At 41.5% G+C, this 12,486-nt stretch overlaps 1 protein-coding gene across 1 annotated transcript in view; it reads left to right on the top strand.

Annotated features, from left to right (window-relative positions):
- The window catches only part of Wdr11 (WD repeat domain 11), a 50,744-nt gene that overhangs the window by 7,094 nt on the left and 31,164 nt on the right, over positions 1-12,486 (top strand). The window contains exons 5-11 of the mRNA XM_041667129.1: positions 2,820-3,006; positions 4,495-4,660; positions 5,381-5,495; positions 6,207-6,402; positions 6,890-6,993; positions 10,123-10,299; positions 11,521-11,605. Coding sequence (XP_041523063.1) covers positions 2,820-3,006; positions 4,495-4,660; positions 5,381-5,495; positions 6,207-6,402; positions 6,890-6,993; positions 10,123-10,299; positions 11,521-11,605 — 1,030 coding nt within the window. The remainder of the gene's footprint in view (positions 1-2,819; positions 3,007-4,494; positions 4,661-5,380; positions 5,496-6,206; positions 6,403-6,889; positions 6,994-10,122; positions 10,300-11,520; positions 11,606-12,486) is intronic.

Here is a 12,486-nt window from a genome sequence, read left to right as displayed (position 1 = left end):
GGGCTAGACTGTGGTGGTTAAGGAGATAGGGGACGAGGGAGAAAAGGGACAAGGAAAAAGGGGAAGGGGTATTTGTCCCAGAGGGACAAAGGACTATCTCTGGATAGAGAGAAGACAGACGTGGACATAGGCAGTTGGTGGTTTATAAAGGTAAAGGGGGAAACCCTGTGTTAGGATGAGGTGTTTAATTTTAATTAGGTATGTTAATTAGATGAACTAAAGGGGCTTCAGATAGCTAGACTTTAGTAGTCAGCATCAGGAGGAAAAAGTAGCCAAATGAAGGAATAGACCTTGGTGGCTATTAGGAATGTAATCTAATGGTTTTTAGCAAGACAGAGGGAATGGAGAGGAAGATCAAGGCCTGCCAAAGCCACATGCTCAAGTGGGCTAGTGTCCCTTCAATACACATGTTGAATTCATGGCTGAATAGTATTGGACTACTTTGGGACAGAGGGCTGCTGTGATCCTGCTTGAGTCAGGAATTTCGTTTCATCTGTAGTCAAAGCTCGTGAGAATTTTTTTTTTTTGTAGAAGTTTTTTGCTAACTTTGTGTTTTGTATATTAAATTATCTAAAGATGAGAATTGTTTTAGATATTTGTGTAGTTCTATTGTTTAAAAATACACTTTATTCTATGATTCAACAGATACTGCTTTAGCTAGTATTCCTATTCTGGGAACCAAGATGGAATTTCCCAGCTTCAGACTCTGAACTATGAATGGAGCGAATACATAAGTTCTAGTGTATTAAGAGATATTAAGTGGGGGCTGTAAGAATGACTCAGCAGTTCAGAGGATGGACCATTCTAGCAGAGGACCCTCGTGTGGTTTCTGGCACCCATGTTGATGTTGGATGGCTCACAACCTCCTATAAATCCAGCTTCATGGAATTCAACAACCACATGTATGTGGCACCCCTCCCCCCCCACACACAAAAATAATAAGTCTTTAAAAGGTGATGAATGGTATAAAAAAAAATAAAATCCGATGAAGGAGATGGGGGAGAGATGGGAACTGAGGGTTGTAAAGTTACATTAGATTAATGGCCAGAATAAACTTTATTTTAGTAATGATCAGAGGCTTGAAGGAGGCAGAGGAGTTAGCTGTGAGCTATAGTGTTTTCCCTGGATTTCAGTGATTCAAAATTCTGATTTTATCTATCAGAATTTATTGAGAGAGGCAGTGTGTTTTAGTGTGTCTATGTTGAAAGAGAAAGAAAAGTAAAGAGAAAAACTTGGCTATAAAAATAAAATCAGTACATTTTGTTCAGGCCTGTCTGTGTATGTACTTATACATATACACTTACCTATTGGTTTGCTGAAAAATTCAGTAAAAGGAACAATAGGTTCATTATAGTCAGTGTAGTACAGTGGCCTGAAAGAAGGCAGCCAGTGAGACGTGGGAGGATGCATTTCAGAACCTGAAAGAGGTGGTAAGGACTAGGCTGAGTTCATTGTGTTAATCCTGTGTCTCTTATTTGACTCGTAGAGGCACTGTGTGAGTATGTGTGTGTGTGTATGTGTGTGCGTGCGCGTGCACACACACACACTCATTGCACACATGTATGTGTGTATTATTAGTTTGAGAAAAGATCTCCAGATTGGCTTCAAACCCATGATTCCCTGGTCTCTTGACTGCTGGATTTCAGGTATCCATCACGTGTGTCCTGCCTTCTCTACTTTTCACGTGTCAGCTGCCACTTTGTGTTTACACTTGCACAGAATGTGCCGACCTTGTCATAACATTGCCTGGATCCCTGTGCCTACAGTGGCGTCACTGATGTCAGGACCTAGCACATGTGTGGTTCCCTGCCGTATACGCAGTATCAGCCAGGGTGTGAGGGAAACGATTTTTCTAAGTCACAGGAAGGCTTAAGTTGTATTACTAAGTGTGGTGCTGAGATACTTTTGTCTCATGGATAGGAAGTTTTGGTTGGCATTCTGCTTTGTGTGCAGGCATGTGTGTGTATGTGTGTTATATGTAGACATACAGATACAAACAAATACTTTTATCCTAAGGTTTAGGCTGTTCTTTTTAAAGGAAAAAGATACTTATTAGACTTAGTAGCCCAGAATAATCGTAAAAATCTAGTGTCATCAAATCAAATATTTGTGCTTGGCTGAAGGTAACACAAGGTTTCTTTTTCTCTTTTTATGGTTTTTTTTTGGGGGGGGAGGGGGGGTTCTCTGTAGTTTTGGTACCTGTCCTGGAACTAGTTCTTATAGACCAGGCTGGCCTCGAACTCACAGAGAACCGCCTGGCCAACACGAGGTTTCTTACATGTAATAGTCTTCACGTGTGGCTTGTATATTCTAAAAAAATGCTTGAATTATGGGATAAAATGGGAATGGAAGTCTATGCATAGATTTTTTTTTCTGAAAGAACCAATGTTCTTGATGCCAAAAATCTTGCAAAATCTTTTTAATATAAAATGTAATTCAGAGCCAGGCAGTGGTGGCGCATGCCTTTAATCCCAGCACTCGGGAGGCAGAGGCAGGCGGATCTATGTGGGTTCGAGACCAGCCTGGTCCACAAGAGATAGTTCCAGGACAGGCTCCAAAGCTGCAGAGAAACCCTGTCTCAAAAAACCAAAACCAAACCAAAACAAACAAACAAAAAAGATGTAATTCAGAATCTCAGTTTGGAGGCTTCTGGTGAGCTGTTGTGGACTCTTGTTTCTATGGGACAGCATTCCAAGTGGTCAGTATAGCATTGCCTACTCAAGCCTTAAAGTACCATTATCTTGCTTTCATGGGCTGGAGTAGAGCTGTGTGCTAACCTGGGTTGACCCTTAATCAGAGTTCTGCTTCTCTTGATACAGTACTCACCAGCGAGGGCATTGTTTTTATCTCGGACTTCTCTCCATCCAAGCCTCCCTCAGGCCCTGGGAAGAAAGTGTACATCTCCAGCCCACACTCCAGCCCAGCTCATAACAAGCTGGCCACGGCCACGGGAGCCAAGAAGGCTCTTCATAAAGTAAAGATTTTAATCACTCAGGAGAAACCTAGGTGAGTGCAGGGCAAAGACTGCTGTGAGCTCGCAGCTCTGCCCATTACTTCTGAGAAGGTTAATTTTGAAGCTACATTATGATAAACTTTCTCTTTCACCTCCCCTGGAGAGACTCAGCATTCACTGTCCTCTTCAGTCCCCTGTTGTGCTAGGACCTCCTCACTAGTTTTATAGGTTAAAATATATAACGTCCTAGTTTTACTTGTGAAAATAGGAAATAATTTTATAGCCGCGGTCATTGGCCACGTGAAGACTGGAGGAAGCTGGATTTTCACACTGATACACTTCCTCGCTTACATGCTGGGCCCCGGTCAAGAAGAGGTGGACATTTGTATGCGAGTGAAGACATTGCCCAGTGTGGCTGAAAGCTGGGGGCCAAGGATACACTGACTATGAACACATCTTTAACCTTGTTCAGATTCACTCTCCCAGTCTGTGCATCAGGGCTTTAGAGCACTTAGAGACTTGTGACAGAGGTGGACAGACACAGTGTATCCGTCCAGCACTTAGTGTAGTGCCAGACATGTTCCGTGCGTTCAGAAAGTGTGAACTGGGACTGTGTAAGAAATCGCAGCTGAGTAAAATTACAAGGAACTCTCTGTGTGCATTACAAATAGATTACTGGTGTTTGCTAGAACTACAAGTTTATATTTTTTTATAGCTTTGGAAGTTTGCTTGGTATTTGTTTCGAAATCATCTTTAATATGTTAGAATTATTCTGCTTAGATTGTGAATAATTAATTGAATGAATCTGCTAAAAGATTGTGCTATAAATACATTTTGAATTTGTAGATTGATGCTGCTTTTGTATATTGAGCCATAGTCTGATTCAATTTACTGGTAATGCATCTCCTATCCTTTGCTGAGATGGTTTAAGATTGCCTTTTAAGTGCCCTGATAGCCCTTTACATTTTTGTGGATTCATTGTCACAAGCAAATAATGTAATCGTTTAGCAGACTGCATAGTTTTGTTGTACTTGCTTTGTTTTCTATCATGTGATCTTGAGCTTTGGAAAGAGCCTCGTGTCCCATAAGTGAACTGGACTGAATGCTTTCACGTCCACATTTAGGATAGCATTAAAGTATGAGGACAGAGGAGAGGAGGTGCCTGCCCCGTTCACATAGACGGCAGCAGTACTCCCAATTTGGTGGTTCTTGTCACCCTGAATGTTTTATGTTTTAAACCCAAGTCTGTATTTCAGCAATCTAATGCTTCTAATTGCAAAGGAAAAATAAATCTGTCTTGTGAGTGTCAGTACTGCCACCATTTCATTATAATCAGAATTCTGGACTGTTTATATGTCACAGAGATTTAAAAACACGTGTGTCTGCCCAGCCCATTTGAGTTCTGGCAATTAGCAGAGGTCTATGTTTCAGATGCTAATCCATTTTGGTCATTTCAGGAACTAGTTCATTCTTGACAGTTTTTATGTGATGGGGTCTTGATGCCGACGTTGATGATGATTCCTCTTTCTTGCTTTTCTCAGTGCTGAATTTGTAGCTCTCAACGACTGCCTCCAGTTGGCCTATCTGCCTTCCAAAAGGAACCACATGCTGTTGCTCTACCCCCGGGAGATTTTAATCCTTGACCTGGAAGTGAATCAAACAGTGGGCGTGATTGCAATAGAAAGAACTGGAGTTCCCTTTCTGCAGGTATCTATCAATTACTATGAACGTTATTTAGCAAGCCCATGATCTTGCCAAAGCTATGTGTCCCCTTCTATCTTCTATTGAGATAGCAGTGATCTTACTCAGTGCCCCTTATTTCCTGCACTTCTAATTGGTTGGACTTAACTAAAAATTGTTCTAATTGGTGCTGAACTATTTACTAAACTAGTAGGTAAGAGCCAAGCATGGTGGTGTATGCTTGTAACCTCACGTCTCAGGAGACTGAGACAGAAGGGTCACCTTTAATTCAAGGCCAGTCTGGGCTCCAAAGTGAGTTCCAGGCCAGCCTAGGAGACCTAGCAAGACTCTGTCTCAAAAATATATACACACACAAAACTGTAATTCAATTTATATAGATGTCAAGGACAAGTTAATTTTAGGTTTCCAAATAGATTTTTGAAATTTTTTTTTTTTTGTTTTTTTCGAGACAGGGTTTCTCTGTGGCTTTGGAGCCTATCCTGGAACTAGCTCTGTAGACCAGGCTGGCCTTGAACTCACAGAGATCCACCTGTCTCTGCCTCCCAAGTGCTGGGATTAAAGGCGTGCGCCACCACCGCCCGGCTGAAATGTTTATTTCATTAAATCTTAGAGAAATATTTGTGTGTGTCTCCTATTTTGTCCATATTCTTCAAATATGAGCTGAGTTTCCTGACATATATTTAATGCTCTGTTGGATTTTACAAACCAACCTGTCTCTGTTTAAAGGTTATACCCTGCTCTCAGCGCGATGGCCTGTTTTGCCTACATGAAAATGGCTGCATCACCTTGCGTGTCCGGAGGTCTTATAATAGCGTCTTTGCTACTTCAAACGATGAGCCAGGTGAGCGCACATCTCACGGTGATATTAATGATATTTTTCTCCAAAATGGTCTTAGAAAGCATCTCATGGAATAGCGCTGATGACATCTCCTTGTCTTGAGAAAGTGCACAGAACAGTGCACATGCCCAGCTTATCTCTAGACGTTACAGCAGTGCCTCCTTTGTGCAGCAGAGACAGCTCTCTGTCATTCCTTCTTGACATGTGCGCAGGCCAGATAGATGTAACCCCTGTGACTGTGTCCTCTGCTGTGTTCCCTCTAGCCTTGCGCTCTTGACCTTTGCTCAAGGATAGCGTTCACTGTAAACAGCAAAGGTTAGTTAGTCTCCAAGGCACCCTGTTGTCTGATCTTTCGGGGAGTATGTTTTTGTGAAATGATGTGCACACATAGATGGAGGAAATTGTATGGAGTGTGGGTGTTTCCAGACTTTAGAGACTACTGCCAGGTGTGGTCTGCAGTGTGCTCTTTGCTGGTGCTTTAACGTTCTTAGACACAAGTGTGGTGATTGTTGCTGCCCTAGGATTACACTTGTACTTCTCATGTGCATTATGTGGAGTCTGAAGGAATTAGTGACAGTGGACTGTGACACTGGTTTGGGCAGTTTGCACTAGTGACAGAATGATGTCCTTATGGTTGAGGTTGTTGACACCAAAACAGGTGGTGTTTGTCTGTGCTTCCTCACTGCCATCTGAAAGAGATGATTTTCCCTTAAGATCTAGATCCCGTTCAGGAGCTTACCTATGACTTGAGAAGCCAGTGTGATGCAATCAGGGTGACGAAAACTGTCCGTCCCTTCAGTATGGTGTGCTGTCCTGTTAATGAGAATGCAGCCGCCCTCATAGTGAGTGACGGCAGGGTCATGATATGGGAACTGAAGTCTGCCGTGTGCAGTCGAAATGCACGGAACAGGTGAGTGAACGCATAGGCTTGTGGTTTGGGCTTTGATTGTTGTCTTCTGTTTCTGTTTTTTATTTTATTTTATTTTATTTTATTTTATTTTTTTTTTTGGTTTTCGAGACAGGGTTTCTCTGTGGTTTTGGAGCCTGTCCTGGAACTAGCTCTTGTAGACCAGGCTGGTCTCAAACTCACAGAGATCCGCCTGCCTCTGCCTCCCAAGTGCTGGGATTAATAAAGGCGTGCGCCACCACCGCCTGGCTGTTTCTGTTTTTTAATTACCAGAATCATATACAAAGAGTTTTGTTTTTATAAAGTCATTATAAAGAACATATGTACTGGCTCACTAGGGTTATGTTCCGACAGTTGCTTCACCTGTGGCCAGGATTAACAACTGCCACTGTAAAAGAAAAATGCTGTGGCCTGGGATTGGTATTTGAGGACCTGATGTGTAATGCTGACTCTAAATGTGTGTAACCCTCTGATCACGGTGTCTCTGCAGCAGTTCCGGAGTGTCTCCTTTATACTCACCAGTGTCCTTCTGTGGGATTCCTGTCGGAACGCTACAGAATAAGCTCCCAGACCTCTCCCTAGATAATATGATTGGTAAGCTTGTTTTCTCCTCTAACTTGCACATAAAATGTTCTTTTGAAGTGCAAAATTAATAGTGTAACTGACTTGGCAAGTATTGTAAAGTCAAAGTTAATATTCAGGAAAACTAAAAATGTGGAGATGTTTTTATGTTTTCTCTAGGTAAACCAGTGGAGTCTAAACTATTTAAGCATGAAGATATCTGGGTGGCTTGGTTGGGCTCCACAGTTGTTGGAATCAGAAAGCCTGATCCTTGAGAGCTTCTGATCTAGATGAAAGAGACTGAAAGAGAGGATCACAGATGTCTGGATTCTGGGTGGAGAGCCCTGCTTTGCAGACCTCCCTCCTCGGGGCCTGCATGCTCCCTGAGCCACAGCTTAGCATTCATTGCTTGCCTCTTTCCCCTTTTTCTGTTGCTTGTAATTTAAAATTCAGCCAGTGTTGTTCTTGATCTAGCTCATTTAGGTGCTCTTTCTTTATAGTCCCTAGTAATGACCCACAGTGGTGCTATCTCTCTCTTCTAGTAGGTCTTAATTCTACAGGAACAGTTCAGTGATTCAGTTCTGTATCCCCAGGACTGCGCTTTGTAGATGTGCCATCAAGATTCACCAAAAGAATAAATTAGCTGAACAGTATTAGAAAAGATAACACTTTTTGATGTTTCTCTTCTGAAGATTCTTACTTTCAGCAGATACTTATAAATAAAATATTCAGTCATTGCATGATCCTGGGACTAGGATATGAAAGGAAGAATAGGGACTTAACAGTGTCAAATGTTGTGACATTTGGAATTGTAAGACTTTATAATATGCCAAGCAATGTTGACATTTAATTCTTTCCAAATTATCAACATGGTTTATAAAGGATTTTCTGCATTGAATTTTACATAATGTAATGAGAATGGATATTACCTAGTGACTCATTTTGTTTATATGCCAGGTCATATACTACAAAGAACATTACATTATTGATCATAGTAATCAAGTGATACTTTCTGTGTGCTTAGTACTGCACTAGTCAGCCCTGCAGCATAGTTAATATGCCTTCATGTATGTAGGGATGAGTCCCAGAGAAGTTTGCAAACATGACCTCACCCGCACAGCAGTAGATGGAAAACACCACATGTAAACCCTATCTTCCCGGCTCTGGGAAGGCACTTAAAAGTGGTCTCCAGTCCTATGTGTTCCACGGTTATCTGGGGCAAGACCCCAACCTTGAAGATCTTACTTGTGTCCTGATTCATCCTGTTGTAGAGCCCCTTGTTCAGTTACACCATCTTTTAGTTCCGTCTATTCTTCTAGACAAATGCTTATGAGGAAGTTTGAACACACTGACAAGTTTTGCAAAATTATTTGGTCATTAACAATTTTCTGAGTTAATTGAATTTATTTTTAGCATAAAATATTAAAGTAAAAAGAATTATGTATGCAAATGAACAAAACTAATCAGCACCATGAAGCCCACACTCAGGTGAATTTTTATGTTGTTTAGGTGTCTAAGTGATACAAATTACCGTATTTAAAATGAAAGATAGAGACTGTCAAGCAGTTCCTTACAATGGAGTTTAAATGTTAAATAAATGAAGCTTTGTCACTTGCAAGCATTTTAATTAAAACTTTTAATTAAACTTATAATTTGAAACTCACTGTTTTCTAGGCCATAATGGAAAGCAATTCTGTGAGATATGGAGAGTGGCTTATATTTACTAAGTAAAGGCTGCTGCTCATTGAGGCCTAAGCTCATTTTCTTAGGGAAAATGCAAGAAACGCGACAGTTCCCAGGAGTCTGGTGTCCGCGCTACACCTCTCAAACCTGTTTTCCCAGTATCCCCCTGGTTGGTATCAATTGTGTGGCCAATCCCAAGGAATTGTTTTAACTGGATTAAACTAATGATTTTTTTCTATGACTTCTGTAGACTTCAGAATGGTAGTACTAAAAAAGTTTATAACTTCAGTAGATTATACTCACCCGCTCTCAGTAATTTAACCTCACAGTGTATGTGTGTATTCTTTGTTGTGTGCTTTTGGCAAATCCAGTGTTCAGTAGTGGTTTACAGAAGGAAGTTTGTGCGTTTTTAGCAGACAGTCTTGACTTTATTGTACTTAAATTCTGTTAGGATAGTTTTTAACTGGAGTCATTGTTTAATTTGTACATACAATGCATATGTAAATAATGTAACTTGATACTTAACCTGTCAAGTCTGTAATTTCAGACATGTCAAGCATATAATGTCCTAGAGGTGGGGTCACAGAATCAGTTCAAGGTCGTCCTGGGTTATACGAGTCAAGTCAGTCAGAGTACAGTCTCAAAAGGAAAAGGATAACTATCTATCTACAATGATTTTTTTGTATGTGGCATATATTCTTTATTAATATGTTTGTTTATTTTACATACTTAAATATGAAATATTTCGTATAAACTATAGTTTTTGTAGCTATGATATATAGCTTATTATTATATATTATATATAATTATTATTTATTATACTATTATTATAGCTTCTTATTAGAAATCACGAGTCCTTTGAGTGTTTGTGCTTACTAGTTTAATGTGTCTTACAAAGTCCCTCTGATTGAAAAGCAGCCCCACAGGAAGGAAAGGTAGTGAGGTGGTGATGCACGCACTCCACAGACAGTGCTCTCAGCCAGGCCTCCTGCTCTCCTCCTGCGGCCTCTTCTCACCCAGGAGCCCTGTCTGAAGCAGTGTTTCTCTGAAGACACAGGTCCCTGAATTCTGGGTAGCAAGACCTAGTCTTAAGCTATTAGTGATGTGACTTATGATCCATGGGCAGCTCTGGGCTGTTGTGAGCTTGCTAGCAGAGCCCTAGAGCGGGTTTTCAGCCTTCCTAGTGCTGCGGCCCCTTAATGCAGTCCCTCGTGTTGTGGTGTCACCCAACCATAAGATTATTTTTGTTGCTACTTCATAACTGTAATTTTGCTACTGTTATAATCATAATGTAAATATCTGTATTCCTGTGGTCTTCGGTGACCCCTGTGAAAGGGTCGGGGGTTGCGACCCACAGATTGAGAACTGCTGCCCTAGAGAGAGCCCTCACACGTTTGTTTCTAGGCCAGGTGAGCATATGTAGGTTTTTAAGGTCAGCATATTTATAATTAATCATTTATACTTTCCATTACATTTCAGGGCAAAGTGCAATTGCTGGGGAAGAGCATCCCAAAGGCTCCATTCTGCAGGAAGTGCACCTTAAATTCCTGCTGACAGGACTGCTCTCAGGACTCCCATCTCCTCAGTTTGCCATCCGGATGTGCCCACCACTGACCACAAAAAACATAAAGATGTATCAGCCCCTCCTTGCTGTTGGTGGGTACTTGGCCTGTTCTTTTGTTAAACTCATTTTATAAGATGCTTAGGTTTCTGAATTTCTAGAAAGTCCTTTATTCTCTTTGGGGATGTTTTAAAAGAAGAAACAGGTTGGGGAAAAAATGTATAAATATTTCCCTTGAAATATTTTTCTAATTTTTTCATTTTAATTGCACGGAGCTCATGAGCGTGAGATGATCTCTGTCAATGCATTTCTGAACTATCAGGAGCTCTGTGGGACAGACAGCAAGCTTTAGGAGTGGCAATGGCTGTGAGCTGTTGTTCAGTGTGGTGGTGGTGGAAATGCTGATTAACCAAGCTGACACCAGTGACCAAGGCTGTGCTCCACGCTTTATGTACATTTTCCCATCTAATATCTGAAAGTTAGATTTTCTGTTTTCCTAGCCTAAGAGGTAAAAATGTAGGTTTGCTGTTGGGTAAGCAGTTCATCGAAGGCGTGAATCAAAGTTTCTTTAACTTCAGAAATCCCATTTAACAATCATAATACATTATCTTGTCGAGACTTGTTTAAAACAACAGTCCAGTTAATGAGCTCATGTTAGCTGCGTTTATAAAAACCGTTGAGTCTCAAAAATATAAACTTTCACGTATAGAAAAGTTTAAATTAAGGCTTTGAAGGGGTGGATTAAGGCCTCCTGCGTCGGGGGCACTGCCCTTCCAGCAAGTTCTGCGTGCACTTTTGCATTTGCCTAGCAGACTTTTGCAGAGCCGGTGGCAGAAGCAGTTGCCTGACCTGGCTCTGGAGCCCAGCTTGTCCGGGCCATGCCCACGTTCCGCCAGGGAACCCAGTCCCGGCTCGAGTGCCACCCCTTCACCACCAATTCTCAACTGGTTAGTGTGTACTCTGATTACATTTCAGGAGGACTTGTTCTATTTATGTTGTGCCTCTGCAGGCAAAGCCCTTAATAAATATTTTGCATACTTTCTAATGAACAAAAAAATAAAAAAAATAAATTATTATAAATATTGATTTATATTTAAAAGTCTTTCAGAGAAAATATGTCCTTGAAGTTAAGTAAGGTTTCCGAGTGATGCGATTAGACCTCATTTTGACATGAAAGGAAATAGATTTTCCTACCTGTTCACTTGTTTTTAAGTATGTAGTTTGGATCCTTTTGTAGAAGGTAAATTTAACAAAATACTTTGGTGGAATTGACTCTCCTGCTAAATTAGCACTCGTCTCTCCTGTCGTTTTGATAGGTACAAGCAACGGTTCTGTCCTGGTGTACCACCTCACCAGCGGTCTGCTACACAAGGAGCTGAGTGTCCACTCGTGTGAAGTCAAGTGAGTATGGCTTTGTGTCATTGAGATTACAGACATATATGGTATCAGAACAGTTCTCCTCAATGAGTCTCGTAGACTTTTCTGCATTGAGTGGTCTGTTCTGGTGTGTGTGGTGGTTCATCAGAAATGGGCACGCATTGTCTGCTTTGTTAGGACATTGTGCTTGAGGATTTCTCCTGATTCCAGGTTATTGTCTCACTGGAAATCACTATGTTGCCAGGTTTGTACAGTTTATTTCTCTGTTTGATTAAGATCTGTCAAGACTGCTCATGGCAAATTGGAATAGTCATTTTTAGTTGTTAGTTTGAATATCACCAGGAGAGATACAAACTGAGAAGCATCTGTTTATTTTGAGATGCAGTCTGCATGTGAGTGCAGAGGCTTCTGAAAGAAGGCTAAATCGGGAGCAGACAGCCTCTGCATCTGCTGTAGTGCTGCCTCAGACCTGCTCCTGCAATACTGTAGTGTGCTGTCTCAGACCTGCTCCTGCAATACTGTAGCGTGCTGTCTCAGACCTGCTCCTGCAATACTGTAGTGTGCTGTCTCAGACCTGCTCCTGTAATACTGTAGTGTGCTGTCTCAGACCTGCTCCTGTGATACTGTAGTGTGCTGTCTCAGACCTGCTCCTGCAATACTGTAGTGTGCTGTCTCAGACCTGCTCCTGTAATACTGTAGTGTGCTGTCTCAGACCTGCTCCTGTAATACTGTAGTGTGCTGTCTCAGACCTACTCCTGCAGTGCTGTAGTGTGCTGTCTCAGACCTGCTCCTGTGATACTGTAGTGTGCTGTCTCAGACCTGCTCCTGTGATACTGTAGTGTGCTGTCTCAGACCTGTTCCTGTAATACTGTAGTGTGCTGTCTCAGACCTGCTCCTGTGATACT

This window comes from Microtus oregoni, unplaced genomic scaffold (genome assembly GCF_018167655.1).
Source record: "Microtus oregoni isolate MIOR12 unplaced genomic scaffold, Mior012 000016F_ref0000370, whole genome shotgun sequence".
NCBI lineage: Eukaryota > Metazoa > Chordata > Mammalia > Rodentia > Cricetidae > Microtus > Microtus oregoni.
This window is presented reverse-complemented; position numbering and strand designations above follow the sequence as displayed.